Source organism: Hemiscyllium ocellatum, chromosome 45 (genome assembly GCF_020745735.1).
Source record: "Hemiscyllium ocellatum isolate sHemOce1 chromosome 45, sHemOce1.pat.X.cur, whole genome shotgun sequence".
NCBI lineage: Eukaryota > Metazoa > Chordata > Chondrichthyes > Orectolobiformes > Hemiscylliidae > Hemiscyllium > Hemiscyllium ocellatum.
The window spans coordinates 514,321-534,314 of NC_083445.1; the positions used below are offsets into that span (position 1 = coordinate 514,321).

At 44.6% G+C, this 19,994-nt stretch overlaps 1 protein-coding gene across 6 annotated transcripts in view; it reads right to left on the reverse strand.

The window, feature by feature from the left end:
• Window positions 1-9,621, reverse strand: part of dnm2a (dynamin 2a) — a 48,176-nt gene extending 38,555 nt beyond the window's left edge. For all 6 annotated transcript variants that reach the window (XM_060855123.1, XM_060855125.1, XM_060855122.1 and 3 more), the window contains exons 1-2: window positions 9,407-9,621; window positions 6,317-6,390 (exon numbers count right to left, since the gene is read on the reverse strand). In XM_060855123.1, the coding sequence (XP_060711106.1) occupies window positions 6,317-6,390; window positions 9,407-9,567 (235 nt within the window). In that variant the 5' untranslated portion in view covers window positions 9,568-9,621. The remainder of the gene's footprint in view (window positions 1-6,316; window positions 6,391-9,406) is intronic.
• Window positions 9,622-19,994: the final 10,373 nt, after the last annotated feature.

The window sequence follows — 19,994 nt, forward strand, 5'->3', positions numbered from 1 at the left end:
CTTAATTCTGAGACTATACCGTCTGGTCCTAGACTCTTCAATGTCATAGAGATGTACAGCATGGAAACAGACCCTTCGGTCCAACCCATCCATGCCGACCAGATATCCCAACCCAATCTAGTCCCACCTGACAGCACCCGGCCCATTTCCCTCCAAACCCTTCCTATTCATATACCCATCCAAATGCCTCTTAAATGTTGCAACTGTACCAGCCTCCACCACTTCCTCTGGCAGCTCATTCCATACACGTACCACCCTCTGCGCAAAAACGTTGCCCCGTAGGTCTCTTTTATATCTTTCCCCTCTCACCTTAAACCTATGCCCTCAAGTTCTGGACTCCCCACCCCGGGAAAAAGAGACTTTGCCTATTTACCCTATCCATGCCCCTCAATTTTGTAAACCTCTATAAGGTCACCCCTCAGCCTCCAATGCTCCAGGGAAAACAGCCCCAGCCTGTTCAGCCTTTCCCTATAGCTCAAATCCTCCAACCCTGGCAACATCCTTGTAAATCTTTTCTGAACCCTTTCAAGTTTCACAATATCTTTCCGATAGGAAGGAGACCAGAATTGCACACAATGTTCCAACAGTAGCCTAACCAAGGTCCTGTACAGCCGCAACATGATCTCCCAACTCCTGCACTCAATACTCTGACCAATAAAGGAAAGTATACCAAACGCCTTCTTCACTATCCTATCTACCTGTAACTCCACTTTCAAGGAGCTATGAACCTGCACTCCAAGGTCCCTTTGTTCAGCAACACTCCCGAGGACCTTACCATTAAGTGCATTAGTCCTGCTAAGATTTGCTTTCCCAAAATGCTGCACCTTGCATTTATCTAAATTAGACTCCATCTGCCACTTCTCAGCCCATGGGCCCATCTGGTCACGGTCCTGTTGTAAACTGAGGTAACCCACTTTGCTGTCCACTACACCTCCAATTTTGGCGTCATCTGCAAACTTACTGACTATATCTCTTATGCTCCCATCCAAATCATTTATGTAAATGACAAAAAGTAGAGGACCCAGCACCGATCCTTGTGGCACTCCACTGGTCTCAGGTCTCCAGTCTGAAAAATAACCCTCCACCACCACCCTCTGCCTTCTATCTTTGAGCCAGTTCTGTATCCAAATGGCTAGTTCTCCCTGTATTCCATGAGATCTAACCTTGCTTATCAATCTCCCATGGGGAACCTTGTCGAAAGCCTTACTGAAGTCCATATGATCACATCTACCGCTCTGCCCTCATCAATCCTCTCTGTAAGTTCTTCAAAAAACTTAATCAAGTTTGTGAGACATGATTTCCCATGCACAAAACCATGTTGACTATCCCTAATCAGTCCTTGCCTTTCCAAATACTTGTTTATCTTGTCACTCAGGATTCCCTCCAACAACTTGCCCACCACCGACGTCAGGCTCACTGGTCTATAGTTCCCTGGCTTGTCCTTACCACCGTTCTTAAACAGCAGCACCACGTTTGCTAACCTCAGCTTCCCACAGAGTTCTAGGGGACACCTGATCAGGTCCTGGGGATTAATCCACTTTTATGCATTTCATGATATCCAGCACTTCCTCCTCTGTAATATGGACATTTTGCAAGATCTATTTTCTTACAGTCTATATCTCCCATATCCTTTTCCATTGTAAATACTGATGCAAAATACTCATTTAGTATCTCCCCCATTTTCTGTAGCACCACACAAAGGCCGCCTTGCTGATCTTTGAGGGGCCCTATTCTCTCCCTGGTTACCCTTTTGTCCTTAATGTACTTGTAAAAACTCTTTGGATCCTCAATTTTATTTGCCAATGAGGGTAAACATCTTCACAGCATATCTCCTGTCAAGCCCCTCAAGAATCCAACACATTTCAATGAGATCACCTCTCATTCATCTAAACGCCAGTGAGTCGAGTCCCGATCCATTTAGCCTTTGCTCATGAAACAACCCCCTCACACCAGGATCATCCTTGTGAACTTTCTCTGAACTGCCTCCAATGAAGTAATTCCTTTCTTTAAATACAGGTGCAAAACTGTTCACAGTACTACAGGTGCGCTCTCACCAATGCAGATGAGCTCTTGTTTAGAAGATAAGAGTTTAAAGAGCGATGGGGTAACGTCTGTGGACTCAGACAGAAAATTGAAACATGATGTATCAGCCTCACAGCACCAAGGACCCAAGCTTGATTCCAGCCTTGGGCGACTGTCTGTGTGGAGTCTGCACGGGTTTCCTCTCACAGTCCAAAGATGTGCAGGTTAGGGTGGATTGACGTGCTAAAATTGCCCATAGTATTCAGGATGTGGAGGTTAGGTGCATCAGTCAAGGGAAATGTAGAGTAGAGTAATAAGGTAGGGGAACGTGCCTTGGTAGATTACTCTTCAGAGGGTCGGTGTGGACTTGTTGGGTCAAATGGCCTGTTTCTACACATGTAGGGATTCTATGATTAAAAAGGAAAGCAGGCAAGTGATTGGATGGCGAGCATTTATTCCATTCTTGGTCTCCACATTCATTCAAATTAGGGGAAATAAAAACCTGCAACCTAATTATTTAAATGAAACATAACAAGTTTGGCAGGTCCAGTGTGGTGTTGTAGCTATAGTATGGGGGGAGCTGATAGGCACACAAGTCAACAATCATATCTGCAATTAAGTGTCTGCAACTCAAGAAACCCTGGCACTGAGTTGATGACATGGGATCTGAGCTTTGGCCACTGCAATGCATCAGGATAGGGAAACATTACCTGGATACTTTGTTCCAGAAGGCAGTTACAAGCCGTAGGATGTGTGCTATAGATGTAGTCCATGATCAGGACAGGAGGTTGAGACAGAAAGGGAACCTGGGTTGGGTATCCAGAAGTGGAGGAGTATCAGCCCGTGCAATTTTCCAAAGCTTTGAATGCCTTTGCAGTTCTTGCTCTCATCCATACAAACTGCAAGTGGATAGAGTAGTGTCTTACAGCATTGATAACAACTCTTCTGTCCAACCAGTCCACGCTGACCATGTTCACACCTGTCTGCACTTGGCTCATAACCTTCCAAACCTTTCCTATTCATGTACTTAACCAAATATCTTTTAAGCATTGTAACTGTAACTGCACTCGCTGCTTCCTCTGGCAGTTTATTCCACACATGAATCACCCTCTTAAAGTTGCCCCTTGTGTCTTTTTTAATATCTTTTTCCTCTCACCTTAAAAATATACCCATTAGCTTGATACTCTGCCAGGAGGAGAAGGATTGGCAGATATACAAGATGATATGCCATAAGTTAGAAGGAAGCCATTCAATCAAACTGCAAATGATTTGTTTGTGTTCCAAATTCCACATGCTTACAATTCCCTGAGAACTTAACAAGGACCCATCCACGTCTACTTCAAATATACTCAATGACGCCACCTCCATCACTTTCAGGCAGAGTATAGCAAAGTTGCACAAACTTCTCAAAAGGGAACAATTTCCCCGTACCCGTTCTGAGGGCAACCCATAACTTCAGAACAATGACCCAAAGTTCTCGACATGCCCACAAAAGTAGATACCTTTTCCAAGTCCACTTTGTCAAGATCGCTCAGGATCGTTCAATCAAATCACTCTCTACACTTCAAAGCACTACTGAAAATAAGCCCAGTTTGCCTAATTACCCTTGTAAAACAACTCACATTCCTATCAAGTAAACCTCTTATGAACCACTTCCAATGCATTTATACCTTTCCTTACATAAGGAGACCAAACCTGCCCACGCTGTTTGAAAGGTGTTATCAATGTTCTGCATAAGATTAGATTCCTTACAGTATGGAAACAGGCCTTTTGGCGCAACAAGTCCAAGTCGACCCTCCGAAGAGTAAACCACCCACACCCATTCCCCTACCCTACACTTACCCCTGACTGATGCACCTAACACGATGGGCAATTTAGCATAGCCAATTCACTGAACCTGTACATCTTTGGACTGTGGGAAGAAACCGGAGCATCTGGAGGAAATCCACACAGATATGGGGAGAATGGCAACTGTCGGTGTGGAGTTTGCACAGAGTCAGGAATTGAACCTGGGTCTCTGGCGCTGTGAGGCAGCAGTGCTAACCAGTGAGCCACCAGGCCGCCTCTCATAACCAAAGCAGAACTTAGTCATAGTCAAAGAGATGTACAGCATGGAAACAGACCCTTCGGTCCAACCCGTCCATGCCGGCCAGATATCCCAACCCAATCTAGTCCCACCTGCCAGCACCCTGCCCATATCCCTCCAAACCCTTCCTATTCATATACCCATCCAAATGCCTTTTAAATGTTGCAATTGTACCAGCCTCCACCACTTCCTCTGGCAGCTCATTCCATACACACACCAACCTCGGTGTGAAAAATTTGCCTTTTAAGTCTCTTTTAAAATCATTCCCCTCTCACCCTAAACTCTCAAAGTAAAGGGCAGCATTCCATCGTTGTCATTTTCACAACATACATTCCTTTGTATCATTGCATCATCTGCAAATTTAACCACCATGTCTTTGATCCTCTCATTAACCTTGAATTGTAAAAGGTTGGAGCCCCAGCCAATCAGATAACGACCTATTTACATATACAGTGCTTTCAATAAGCTAGCAAATCTTAGACAATAGACAATAGGTGCAGAAGTAGGCCATTCAGCCCTTCCAGCCTGCACTGCCATTCAATATGATTATGGCTGATCATTCCTAATTAGTATCCTCTTCCTGCCTTATCTCCATAACCCTGATTCCACTATCTTTGAGAGCTCTATCCAACTCTTCTACCCGTGCTGGTATGCAGCCCATTACACCACAAGCTTCTACTTTGCACAATAACTTTTTTATGTGGAATTTTGTCAAATGTCTTCTGGAAATCCAAGTAGCACATAATAATGGGCTGCATAGCACATTACTTTTTCAAAGATCTGGGAACTCTAACAACTAACTCACATCACAACTCCCCAAATACTGCTCAACATTTTTAAAAAAACTTTGTTAACAGGATGTGGGTAGCCCTGACTAGGCTAGCATTTATTGCCATCTTTACTTGCCAGGACAGTACTTAAGAGTCAAGCACATTGTGTGGATATGGAGTCACATGGTGGCCATACCAGGTAAGAATAGCATATGCCTCCAGAGGAGATTAGTAAACCAGATGGGTTTTTATGACAATTAATGATGGCTCATGGCAATTTTCTTTTTCAGATTGTAGTTACTGAATTCAAATTTCACCATTGCCAGAACCAAACCCTTGTCCCTGGAGCATCAGCTTGGGCCCTGGGTCCAGTGACATCACTGTTACATCACCACATCTTTACATGTACAAGTCAAGAGTGATGAAATACTTGCCATTTGCCTGGATGAGTATAGTTCAACAACAGTTAGGCAGCTTATACCACCCAGACAAAGCTGACCACTTTACAGACACCGTATCCAATACCTTCTCCCAGTCATTCCCTCAATCACTGATGCAAAATGGTAGCAACGCGTACCATCTGCACGGCACCGTAGAAATTCAAAGCTCTTTAGACAGCTTCCAAACCACGACCATCTAAAGGACAAGAGCAGCAGATACATGGGAATACTTTCACCTGCAAGTTACCCACATTATCATCTAATAGTTTGAAGAAATGCCTGGGACCTAATGGAATGAGGAAAAAGCTGATGGGTATACTAGTTCAAGGTTAACTGGGCTTGAAGGAGACCTTTGCAGAATGGTAAGCAGCCTATCTCTGAGCCAGGAGGGCTGGGTTCAAGTTTCATCTGCTCCAGAGGTGTGTAATAACATGTCTGAACAGGATGATTAAAAAATATCTAAACTGGTTGATTCAATATAGGAGGGTAATACTCAAGTGAGCTAAGAGTGCGAGTACTGAAATAAATCCCTCACTAAAAGCATGGACTTGAATTCCATTAAAAAAAAGTTCTCTCTCGATGAAGTGGTAATCTCACTGGAGAGAGACTGAACTAGACAGCGAGTGAGGGGCACCCTTGTCTTCTCACTTAGGGATTCTCCTCTTCTCTGTCCCTAGATTAGAGATGGGCAATAAATGTTGGACCAGTGAAACCCAAGTCCCATGAAATGAATAAAAAGTGATAAACAAACATTATGCAAATACAAGCTGAAAAGTGCAAACTGTTAAGACCACAATCAGATCAGCCTTATCAAATGGTGTAGACTCGAGGAATCTGATCAGAGATACCAATTTCTTGGGAACAGAGCAGTGACTGTGTTGGAGAGTGCAGGCTGATTCCAGAGGGCCAAACAGACTTTAAACAGTTTGTTAGAAGTTACCAAACTGCCAGACCCACTTTTACCTCCAAACTTTAGCAAAACTCAAAAATATATTTACCTGTTTTTGCATTGATGAGCTGCAGAACAAGTGGCCGGCGAGTAACAATTCCAGAACCACGAGGAAGAAAATCCCTGAAAATAAAGATAGTAATGAGAATTTTGTGACTGACAAGAACCGGCAATCAAAGCAACACCTACAGGGATGAGAAACCACTATCTGGAGTGCAGAATTAGAAGAACGTTCCCTCGACACTTGCAATAACGCACATGTACAGAACAGAATCAGTTTATTCACCCTTACAGCAGAACTTGCTTAATAATGTGCTTCTACATACAGTAGAAGTGAAATGGTGTGGAGCTGAAGCCAAGGCTTATAGTAGACATTAAGTGGGAGACTGAGTCTCCATTCACCAACGGAGATTTATATAACCAACAAGATGCTGAGACTGTTCTAACATATATGCATGGAGAATAAATTATCAGTAGACTGTTCAGCCCTTCAATCCTGCTCCACCACTCAGCAGAATCACAACTTTATTTTATTAACTCATTCACGGAATGTAGGTGTCACTGGCTAGTTGTTGCCTATCGCTAATCAGCCAAGAGTGAGCCACATTGCTGTCTGTATGGAGTTACATTTAGGTCAGACCAGGAAAGGATATGCCTGAAAGACATTAACGAACCAAACAGGTTTTTCCTGATAATTAGAAGTGCTTCTTGGTTATTCAGATTTATACTGAATGAAAATTCTACCATCTGCCATGGCATGATTCAAACCTAAGTGTCTAGATCATTACTATGGTCTCTGGATTAGTGGTCTAATGATAATACTAGGCCACTTCCTCCCACTGATCCAATTGCGGCATTTCCTGCCTACCCTCTATAATGGTAATATAATCACAAAAGCTGTTGCCCTTTTTCATGCAAAACAGATAGTCTCAATGACCAAGCTGATCTTTTGTTCTCTGAGCAACTTATCACCAAAGCCTCCCACACCCTTGCGCCCATCACGAACACACACTACTAACCACCTATGCTTCCACGTTTCATTCTCCCCTAATACCTTATGAGGCTCAGTGTGAGCCTTCCTACAGCACCTGCCTCTGTTACCTAATACAATCCCTCAGGTAACAACTTCAGCAAAACAGAAAGGGAACAGATGCACCTGTGATGAAAAAACAATTGCTGTTGAGCTCCAACTGCTGTAGCTGAAAGCATTCTTCAGAAGGACCACTGTGTTCTCCTCAGATTACTGCCAGACCCACTGAGTTTCTCCTGGATTTGATTCTATTTATTCCTTTACATTCTCAAAAGAGCTTAAGGTTACACTGTTAGCAATGCCTTTTAGAAGCCTGGCTTCAGTTATATTGAGAGAGAAGCAATACTCATTCCTGGGATAATTTCACGGAATTTCCATCACACTTGGCAATACTGAACATCAAGTCACAATTCCTCTAATTATTTAGAAGGTTTACTATCTCCGAGAGAATTCAGCCAACTGCCTTTGATATTCTGCTGCATTTTCATAGCTGAACCCCCACTATCTACAGGATTACCAATGACCAGAAACTGAACTGGACTAGCTGTACATTGAGAATACTACAGCGAGTAAGGCAGTAGCCCATCACCACCTTCTCTGGGGAAATAAGGGATGGACAATAAATGCTGGCCCAGTCAGCCATGCAGACAAAGCCTGATAAGAGTCAAAGAAAAGGTATTTCTCACAGCGCTGTGTAACTGATCCATCAATTAAAACCCATATTCATCTTCAGATATTCACAGACCATTCTTTTACCTCACTTGCAAATCTGACTGCTGTCTCCCCCATACCTATGTACTGATCCTCAAACATTCTAAAACTAGGACTTCCAAGGCACACACTGACGTTACACTGGTGCAGTGGCAAAAGCAAATGCCCCAATTTACAAACACAAGTTAACAAATAATAACCGGCTCACGTCATTCTGCCATTGCCTTATTTATAAAATAATATCCAAGGACACCCTGCAAAGACAGTACATTTCCCAATCAATCCACTTGTAATAGAGGTAACATCGGAAATGCGTTTCATGTCTCAATGGGACTTTAAATGGACTGAGGGTGACTGAATAGAATAAATAATCAAAAGGGCAAGATGTTGGCCGTGGGTGGGGGACTGGGAAGAGAAGCATGAAGAGCCATCAACATGAAACGCTCACAACCACCAACCCCCCCCCCCCGGTCTCTCCCACATTCCCCCTCACCCCCCCAGCACTCCCCCTCACCCCCCCCGCCCCGCATTCGCCCCCTCCCTCCCACACTCCCCTCCCGCATTCGCCCCCTCCCCCCCTCACTCCCACCTTGGCCCCCCTCCCTCACTCCCACATTGCCCCCCCCACTCCCACCTTGGCCCCCCCTCCCTCACTCCCACCTTGGCCCCCCCTCCCTCACTCCCACATTGCCCCCCCCACTCCCCCACTCCCACCTTGGCCCCCCCTCCCACCTTGGCCCCCCCTCCCTCACTCCCACATTGCCCCCCCCACTCCCACCTTGGCCCCCCCTCCCTCACTCCCACATTGCCCCCCCCACTCCCCCCCTCCCACCTTGGCCCCCCCTCCCACCTTGCCCCCCCCTCCCTCACTCCCACATTGCCCCCCCCACCTTGGCCCCCCCTCCCACCTTGCCCCCCCCTCCCTCACTCCCACCTTGCCCCCCCCTCCCTCACTCCCACATTCCACCCTGTCCCACATTCTTCCCTGCAATGTCCCCCTCCCACATTCCCCCCCCTTCTCTCCCACGGTCCCCCTCACCCCCTCTCTCTTCCCCCCCCTCTCCCTCACCCCCCCGTCTCTCCCTCACCCCTCACCCCACACTCTCCCTCCCTCCCTCACCCCCCCCGTCCCTCCCTCACCCCTCACCCCCCACTCTCCCTCCCTCACCCCCCCCCGTCCCTCCCTCACCCCTCACCCCCCACTCTCCCTCCCTCACCCCCCCCGTCCCTCCCTCACCCCTCACCCCCCACTCTCCCTCCCTCACCCCCCCCCGTCCCTCCCTCACCCCTCACCCCTCACCCCCCACTCTCCCTCCCTCACCCCCCCCGTCCCCCCCTCACCCCTCACCCCCCACTCTCCCTCCCTCACCCCCCCCGTCCCTCAATCCCCGCCCCCACCTGCCGACGAAGTTCTCCAACACCGAGCTTTTGCCGGCGCTCTGCCCGCCCACCACAGCGATCTGCGGCAGGTCGAGGTTACAGCTCTGACCAATGGAGCTGAAAGCGTCCTGCAGCTTGTTTACCAGCGGGATCAGGTCCTCCATCCCCCGGTTCCCCATGGCGCCGCTCGGGGATTGATTCACTCCCAGTGCCTGCGGCCTGCACTTCCGCTCACACCCTCGGCCCGGTCACCAACCCCCTCCCATTGACCAAGGCCGCCGTCAATCACCCGACTCCAGACCAATCACCACATGGTTCCCGGAAAGAATACCGCCTTCCTGTTGCGTCACACAGATTAGACCATTCGAGGTGGGGCTCCTACAGTCAATCGCAACGATCGGCTGTTGGAGTGGCTGCAGGAGATGTCAATCACCGTGAGCACGCCCACGAGGCCAGCCATTGACTACAATGCCTGTCGATCACCCCAAATCTATCACTGATTTGCTCCCCCACCGCTGGATTGGCCCCACCAGCCTAACTTCCAATTGGCTGCCGTTGCACGTCAGTCAAAACCAGCCAGAGCCGATTGGAGAATGATGAGGTCATGCTCCCACCCCCTTTCACCCTTGTTGCTGGATTAGGATGTAGAGATGGGGCTGTTACACACCTAGATACACAACTTTGTACCATACAGCAGGAAAAGTGAAGACAAACAACGGGAAATAATCCTCAGGATGAACATCTGAAGTTAAAGAATAAAGCAACATATTGGAAAAACCTCAGGTGGTTGGACACCATCTCTGTAGAGGGAAACACAGTTGACAGATACTGAACCACAAGTTTAAAAGCAGGAAAGAGTTGTGGGGTGGGGAATCATAACATGGAGAATGTGTTCTTGTCAAAAGCAGGAACTATCAGGTATTGAAAAAAAAAGGAACAGTACATGAAACTTGAAAGGATTCAGAAAAGATCTACAAGGATGTTACCAGGGTTGGGGGATTTGAGCTACAGGGACAGGTTGAATCAGCTAGGACTGTTTTCCCTGGAGTGTTGGAGGCTGAGGGGTAACCTTACAGTGGTTGATAAGATCATGAGGGGCTTGGATAGGATATTTAGGCAAATACACTGATAGCATTTATTTTGACTAGAATATAAAAGCAGGGGTGTAAGTCTGAGGCTCTATAAGATCTTGGTCAGATCACATAGAGTCATTGGGATGTACAACACAGAAACAACCCTTCGGTCCAACTCATCTATGCCGATCAGATATCCTAACCTAACCTAGTCCCACTTCAAATTGGGAGAGATCTTCCACAGACTAGGCTGACATACTCATAGCTGAAAATGTGTTGCTGGTCAAAGCACAGCAGGCCAGGCAGCATCTCAGGAATAGGGAATTCGACGTTTCGAGCATAAGCCCTTCATCAGGAATGAGAGAGAGTAGCCAAGCAGGCTAAGATAAAAGGTAGGGAGGAGGGACTTGGGGGAGGGGCGATGGAGGTGGGATAGGTGGAAGGAGGTCAAGGTGAGGGTGATAGGCCGGAGTGGGGTGGGGGCGGAGAGGTCAGGAAGGAGATTGCAGGTTAGGAGGGCGGTGCTCAAGATTAAAGGGGTGATGGAAAGGCACAGCAGGTCAGGCAGCATTGAGGAGCAGGAAAATTGACATTTCGGGCAAAAGCCCTCCAACTTGGATCCTGCCTGACCTGCGGTGCTTTTCCAGCACCACTCTTCTCTTGACTTTGATCTCCAGTACCTGCAGTACTCACATTCACCTATACTCATACTCACCTGCACAACTCTCTAACTGGAGGAGGTGGCAAAGTGTTGTACAGTCAGTAGTAGTTGTTGTGGGAGTCCTCAACATTGTCTCCGGAACCTATGAGATCTCATGGCATCAGGTCAAAGATAAGCAATGAATTTCACTGTGTCTCGCACCTGCTCACACGTAACATGGGTGCAAGGGAAAAAAATAAGCACTACCACAGTTAGGTGGTAGTGTGGGGGAAAATAAAAAAAGATAAGCAATGAAACCTCTGGCTGATCAACACATCCCACTCCATGTACCAGCCTTGGTGGTGAATCAATATTCTTCTTTGCTGAACACCATTTGGAGGAAGCACTCGGGATCGCAACGATACAGAAACTACTCTGGGTGGGGAATTTCAATGTCCATCACCAAAACTGGCTTGGTGACACCACTGTTAAGTATGACTGTGTAAAGCAGCAGAGCATGCCTAATAGGCCATATGATGTTTCTATGTCCTGATTTGGAGATGCTGGTGTTGGACTGGGCTGTACAAAGTTAAAAATCACACAACACCAGGTTATAGTCCAACAGGTTTAATTGGAAGCAGTAACTTTCACAACGCTGCTCCTTCATCAGGTGGTTGTGGAGTATATTCGTAAGACACAATTTATAGCAAAAGTTTAAGAGTGTGATATAACTGAAACTATGCATTGAAAAAGACTTGGATTGTCTGTTAAATCTCTCATCTTTTAGAATGAACATGTTGGTTTCAGTTCTTTCATATGTAAGTTGCAGAACTTTTTTTAAAAGATACATCACAAGTGAACTTTAACAATTGGTGTCAGGTTGACCCAGACAATGCATTTAAGGTGTGGGCTGCCCTGTGTGAGACTGTCTGTGCCACAATGTTCAGAGCGATTCTAATCTAGAAAATGGATTTACAGAATCTTATATGGATTCATGCAGGTTTTGAGCAAAATAAAATGTAAATCTACAAGAATTACTTGCAGAACTTCCTCTGGCAGCTCATTCTATACATGTACCATCCTGTGTGGAAATGGTTGCCCCTTCAATCCCTTTTATATCTTTCTCCTCTCACCCTAAACCTATGCCCTCTAGTTCTGGACTCCCCCACCCCAGAGAAAGGACTTTGTCTACTTATCCTATCCATGCCCCTTGATTTTATAAACCTCCATAAAATGTTTTAACCTCAGCCTCCACCGTTCCAGGAAAAACAGCCCTGGCCTATTCAATCTCTCCCTACAGCTCAAATCTTCCAACCCTGGCAACATCCTTGTAAATCTTTTCTGAACAGTTCACAACAACTTTCCGATAGGAAGGAGACCAGAATTGCATGCAATATTCCAAAAGTGACCAAACCAATGTCTTGTGCAGCTGCAACATGACTTCTCAACTTCTTTACTGTAATACTGTAACTTGAAGTCCAGATACATAACATCTCTTGGCTATCCTTGGTCTAACCAGCTTGTTACCTCCTCAAAGAATTCTATCAGATTTGTCAGTCATGACCCCTCTTATGAATCCATGCTGACTCTGCCCTATTTTATGATGCGCTTTCAAGTATTCAGAAATCTGATCCTTCACAATGGACTCCAAAATCTTACCAACGAATAAGGTCAAGCTAATTGGCCTTTAATTTCCCATTTTTTTTGTCTTATGCCCTTTTTAAAATGGGGGAGGGGGGTCACATGAGCAATTTTTTTCAGTCCTCCCTGACTTCAGTGATTCCTGAAAGATCACCACTAATGTCACCATTACCTCTCCAGTTATCTCTTTCAGAACTCTGGGGTGTAGTCCATCTGGTCAGGTGATTTATCCACCTTCAGGCCTTTCAGTTTTTCTAGTAACATTTCCTTGGTGATGCCACATTACTTACCTGTGTCCCCTGACTCTCAAAAATTTGGGATATTATTCATGTCTTCCACTGTGAAGATTGACACAAGTACTTGTTCAGTTCCTCTACTATTTCTTTGTTTCCCATTACTACTTCCCCAGCTGCCCAATGTTCAGTTTTGCCCTTTTTATATCCAAAGAAACTTGCAATTTTTAAAAATATTACTGGCTAGCTTACCCTCATATTTAAATCTTCTCCCTCCTTATTTTTAGCTTATGCCCAAAATGTTGTCTCTCCTGCCTCTCAGATGCTACTGGACCTGCTGTGCATTTATCGCACCACACTCCTTGACTGTGAGTCTCCAGCATCTGCAGTCTTCACTTCCCTAGTCAACCATGGAGGCATCATCCTCCCTGTACCATGTTTCTTTTTAAAATCTGATTGAAGATTTGTAGCTCGGTTATCTGTTGTTGTGGTTCTGCTCGCCGAGCTGAAAGTTTTTGCTGCAAACGTTTCGTTCCCTGGCTAGGGAACATCATCAGTGCGGTGGGAGCCTCGTGTGAAGCGCTGCTTTGATGTTTCTTCCGGTATTTATATTGGTTTGTTCTTGCCGCTTCCGGGTGTCAGTTTCAGCTGCAGTGATTTGTATCTGGGGTCCAGGTCGATGTGTCTGTTGATGGATGTTCTTGCTGTTTCCGGGTGTCAGTTTCAGCTGTAGTGGTTTGTATATGGTGTCCAGGTCGATGTGTCTATTGATGGAGTTTGGGGATGAATGCCATGCTTCTAGGAATTCTCTGGCTGTTCTCTGTCTGGCTTGTCCTATGATAGTGGTGTTTTCCCAGTCAAATTCATGTTGCTGGTTGTCTGAGTGTATGGCTACTAGAGATAGCTGGTCGTGTCGTTTTGTGGCTAGCTGATGTTCGTGGATGCGGATTGTTAGCTGTCTTCCTGTTTGTCCTATATAGTGTTTTGTGCAGTCCTTGCATGGTATTTTGTAAACTACGTTAGTTTGGCTCATGCTGGGTATTGGGTCCTTTGTTCTAGTGAGTTGTTGTCTGAGCATGGATGTTGGCTTGTGTGCTGTTATGAGTCCTAAGGGTCGCAGTAGTCTGGCTGTCAGTTCTGAGACACTCCTGACGTATGGTAGAGTGGCTAGTCCTTTTGGTTGTGGCATGTCCTCGTTCCGTGGTCTATCTCTTAGGCATCTGGTGATAAAGTTGCGTGGGTATCCGTTTTTGGCGAATACCTTGTATAGATGTTCCTCTTCCTCTTTTCGCAGTTCTGGTGTACTGCAGTGTGTTGTGGCCCTTTTGAATAGTGTCCTGATGCAGCTTCGTTTGTGTGTGTTGGGGTGGTTACTTTCATAGTTTATCACTTGGTCTGTGTGTGTTGGTTTCCTGTGTATCCTTGTGGTGAATTCTCCGTTGGATGTTCTCTCTACTAACACGTCTAGGAATGGGAGTTGGCTATTCTTTTCTTCTTCTCGTGTGAATCGGATTCCTGTGAGTGTGGCATTGATGATTCTGTGTGTTTTTTCTATATCTGTGTTTTTGATACTACTAACTACTAACTACAAACTACTAACGTAGTTTACAAAATACCATGCAAGGACTGCACAAAACACTATATAGGACAAACAGGAAGACAGCTAACAATCCGCATCCACGAACATCAGCTAGCCACAAAACGACACGACCAGCTATCTCTAGTAGCCATACACTCAGACAACCAGCAACATGAATTTGACTGGGAAAACACCACTATCATAGGACAAGCCAGACAGAGAACAGCCAGAGAATTCCTAGAAGCATGGCATTCATCCCCAAACTCCATCAATAGACACATTGACCTGGACACCATATACAAACCACTACAGCTGAAACTGACACCCGGAAACAGCAAGAACATCCATCAACAGACACATCGACCTGGACCCCAGATACAAATCACTGCAGCTGAAACTGACACCCGGAAGCGGCAAGAACAAACCAATATAAATACCGGAAGAAACATCAAAGCAGCCTTCACACGAGGCTCCCACCGCACTGATGACGTTCCCTAGCCAGGGAACGAAACGTTTGCAGCAAAAACTTCCAGCTCGGCGAGCAGAACCACAACATGTTTCTTTTTCCTTGGGATGAATCTCTGCTAGTTCTCAGAAACTCCTGCCATTGCTGTTCCACTTTCCTGCTAGACTCCTCTCCCAGTCAATTCTGATCAGCTCCTCCATCATGCCTCTGTAGTTGCCTTTATTCAACTGTAGTACTGTTATCTCTGATTCCAGCTTCTCCGTCTGAAATTGCAGACTAAATTTTATCGTTGTTATGGTCACTGCCTCCTAAAGGTTCCTTCACCTTAAGCTCCCTTATCAAGACTACCTCATTACATATCACTAAATCCAGTATTGCCTGGTCCCTAGTAGGTGCCAACAGAAGCTGCTCTGAAAAGCCACCTTTTAGACATTCCACAAATTATTTTCCTTGCAATCCACTACCAACCTGATTTTCCCAGCCCACCTGCATATTGAAATTCCCCATGATCATTGCAACCTTGTCTTTCTTACACACTTTTTCTATCTCCTGGTGCATTTTGTGGCCCACATCCTGACTACTTTTGGGAGGCCTATAGATAACTCCCATTATGGTTTTGTTCACCTCTACTGTTTTCCATCTCTACCCACACAGATTCTACATCATCTAACCCGACATCGTTTCTTGCTATCGAATTAATTTCATTTCTTAATAATAAGGCAACCCCAGCCCCTCTGCTCACCTGGCTGTCTTTTTGATAGGATATACATCCTTAGATATTTAACTCCCAGTCCTAATGACCTTGCAACCATGGCTCTGTGATGCCCACATCATACCTGCCAAGTTCAAACTGCACCACAAGTGCAGTTTCAGACTAGCTTTCAAAAATAAGATAGTATTAAAAATCAAAGTTCATCCACACGAAGTAATCTAAGCTAATCATCTGCCATGATGGGATTCAAACTAATGTCCCAGAACATTAGCCTGGAGTTCTGAGATGATAGTTGATAGAAGAGGCAATACAAAATAAAGGGTATAGTTCTAAAAGGGTATGAGAAGAGACGGATCTAGAGGTGAATATGCATAAATCAGATTAGGAGAGTGGTTAATAAAGCAGATGGACTTCTGGGCTTTATAAATAGGCATATGGAGTACAAAAGAAATTATGGTCAATGTGTAAAACACAGTGGTTAGATTTCACTGCAGTATTATGTCCAATGCTGGTGACACACATTTGGAAGGGTGTGAACACAATAGGAAGATTCATGATAAAAGATTCAGGAGAATGGTTCTAGGAATGAAGAACTTCAGTAATATGGATACATCTGAAAAACTGGGACTGTGTTCCTTGGAGAAGATAAGGAAGTTGCTTGAGATATTCAAAATCATGAAGAGCTGAACTGAGTAAATACAGGAAAAAATAGTTCAGTGGTGGACAGGACACAATCAGAAAGTACAGTTTAGAAACGATGAGTCAAAATAGCAAAAGCTCCATGAGGGAAAGAAAATTATAAAACAGCAAATTAGGAAAATGAATTTTAGGGAATGTCAGTATGGAGGCATTTATAATTGAGATCTTCAGAAAGTTTTGAGACCATAATTATTTTTCAAATTTTTAGTTTGGAATTGAGAGTTGAAGTTGCGCTTTGACTAGCATCTTGTTTTGCAAAGGAAGAGAGAGAACATAGAACATTCCAGCATAGTACAGGCCCTTCGGCCCGCGATGTTGTCCCAACCTGTGATACCAATATGAAGCCCATCTACGTTTTTTTCATTTTCATCCATTTGTTTATCCAATAACTATTTAAATGGCCTTAAAGTTGGTGAGTCTACTGCAGTTTATAGGAACCAGCCTGGAGAGAGAACTGCAGGTTGATTATTGCTCCTGGAACACTACAGACTTTTCAGCACCAAGATGGGTTGTTCAGGGAGTAGCAGCTGGTTGGATGTTGAATGGATCAATCAAGGGTAGAACATCGATGGCTAGCTCTTCACGGATAATGTTGAAAAAGTGAAACCATAGTTTGAATGGGTTTGGTTCTAGGTTTAGAACAGAGGGTTGTGTGCATACAATATTTTGGACTGTGATTTTGAATTTTAGTATCTCTAGTTTGATATCCAGCTCAAGAATTGTTGAAGGCTTTGAGGAAAGAATCCCAGTAAGTGTTCAGCAGTCTGCAGAAGTTGTATGAATTGGTGACTTTGGAATTCAAGCAAGATAGAATTCTATGGGATTGGAATATAACACATCACTCAAGAATTTCTGAAGGCCTAGTATCCATTATGAGATCATTGAATTTGCAAATTGACTTCTTTCAATTTATCTCTTAACTGTGTATCGTCTGTCTGAAATTGTGGGTGATGCTGAAAGACTACTGGGCTTAAAATAAGTAATTTAGTTGTTGTTTATCCATGTTCTGCTAAATTTGAATTGATAATAATAAATTGTTTTTTCTTTAAGTCTATCTGTTGTTTGTAAAGTCTGGTTAGGAACCATTGGATGTTTTAATTTTACTGTATTGCAAATGCAGGGATAGGGAAACTGATCTGGTTTGGTCTGTTGCCCCATGTCATAATCAGGGGCTCAATCGTGAAACATAGAATATTTATCTGAACTTGGATTTTGGTATTGAGTGGGTAAGTGGACAACAAATATGTATACAAATTTCAGATGCCACTGGAAATTTAAAGTTTTTTTTGAAAGTGTCAGAAGTTTTCCTTGTAGCATCATGGAATTTTGCAAATCACTAAGCTAAACTAACAACAAACTTTGCCAGAGTGAGCTAAGAAGGCTGATATAGATTATATAGGGGGCAGGAGAAAGTGAGGTCTGCAGATGCTGGAGATCAGAGCTGAAAATGTGTTGCTGGAAAAGCGCAGCAGATCAGGCAGCATCCAAGGAACAGGAAATTCGACATTTCGGACATAAGCCCTTCTTCAGGAAGCCCTTTCCTGAAGAAGGGCTTATGCCTGAAATGTCGAATTTCCTGTTCCTTGGATGCTGCCTGACCTGCTGCGCTTTTCCAGCAACACATTTTCAGCTCTATATAGGGGGCAGCTCAGTTAACACTGCCATCTCAGGGATCTAGGTTCAATTTCACCCTCAGGCAACCGTGTCTGCGTGGATTCACTCAGTGCTCTTGTTTCCTCCCACAATGTAGGCTAGGTGGATTAGCCATGGGAAATGCAAGGTTACAGGGATGGATGAGTGTGGGTCTGGGAGAATGGTTTTCAGAGGGCTATGTGGACTTGATGGACAGAATAGCCTGCTTCCACACTGTACGTATTTGATGATCCTAGTATCAAAACAGTTGGGTTTAATGGAAATAGAGGTGCCATGACTGATCCATCACTGAACCTTAGCTACACTTCAGATAATTGGAAATGAGAAATTGGGAGATGGAATTCTTATAGAGGGGGAGGAAAGAGAATCCCAAAGGACATGGATTCAACAGACTGAGCAGAGATCATTCTGCGAATGTGCACTGAAATCAGAAGAGAATACTGTTTCACCAGGTGAGTGTGTGCTTGGAGTCTAGCTGATGGGGAAGAAGGATATAAAAATGATATCTGATGTAGGAGTTTTTCAGGAATGCTGTTAGAAGGAATGGTCCCTGCCACTGTTTGGTGACGGTATTAAATTTGGAGGGAGCAGAAAATGGCACAGGATAATCTGCTGAATGTATGGACGGAAGAGGAGGAAAACAGGAACTTGACAGTAGGTTCAGAATTAGAACCAACCAGAAGGTTGATATGGCAAGGTTCAAAGAGTATCATTCAGCATCCAATGATGACCAAGGAGTGGGTTAGAATGATGGCTGGGGAGGAGTGTGTGCTTAGGGGGCCAAAGGCATTAACTTCCAAATTTCACAATATTTAACTGGAGAAAAATATGTCATTTGAGATGCAATGGTCATGTTAGTACATCAAGGGAGTAGCTAGGTGGCAATATGGAGATGGCGAATGGCAGCAAAAGGGGAATTTTGACCATGAAACCATACTTGACAATCTGGATCAATCATATACTGTCCAGAGCATTAATACCACATCAAAGAGTTGTTCAGTCCTGGTCAGTTCAGCTTCTTCCATTCTCAAAGAGTAAGCTACTCTTATATTTGTATTTAAATTTAAAAACTGTTTAAATCTTCACAAAGTAAACAAGTGCATTATGCATCACGGCCACTGAACAATCTCAAGTTCTAAACAAAAGAAATGAAGATTTACAATCCACCCACAGAGAATCTCAGCCATTCCAACACAGGAGAGATAGAGAAGGTTTTAACAATATGAGCTGAGACAATAACAAAGTGTCCATTATTCATAGGGACACACAACATGGAAATGCTCCAAAGTAGTCCATGCTGACCACGCTCCCAAACTAAACAAGTCCCACTTGCCTGTGTTTTGCCCATATCCCTCCAAACAATTCCCATTCATGTACTTACCCAAAATGTCTTTATAAATGTTGTAACTGTACCTGCATCCTCCACTTCCTCTGGTAGTACTTTTCAGACATGAACCAATGTGTAAAAAAGCTGCCCCACATGTCCTTTTTAAGTCTTATTCCTCTCACTTTAAAAATACACCCCCCCCTCCAGGTTTGAACCCCCCCCCCCACACCCCGTAGGGAAAAGATTCTTGCTATTTACGTTGTCTATGCCCCTCATGATAAGGTCACCCCACTCCAACCTCCTATTCCTCAGTGAAAAAAGTCTATTTTTATAACTCAAACTCTCCATTCCCAGCAACACCCTGATAAGTCTTTTTTTGAACCCTCTCCAATTTAATATCCTTCCCATAGCAGGGTGACCAGAACTGCCCACAGTATTCCACAAGAGGCCTCATCGATGTCCTATACAACCTCAACACGATATCGTAACTCCTTTACTCAAAAGGTCTGAGCAATGAATGCAAGTGTACTAAACACCTTCCTAACCACCCTGTCTACCTGTGTCACAAATTTCAAAGAATTAT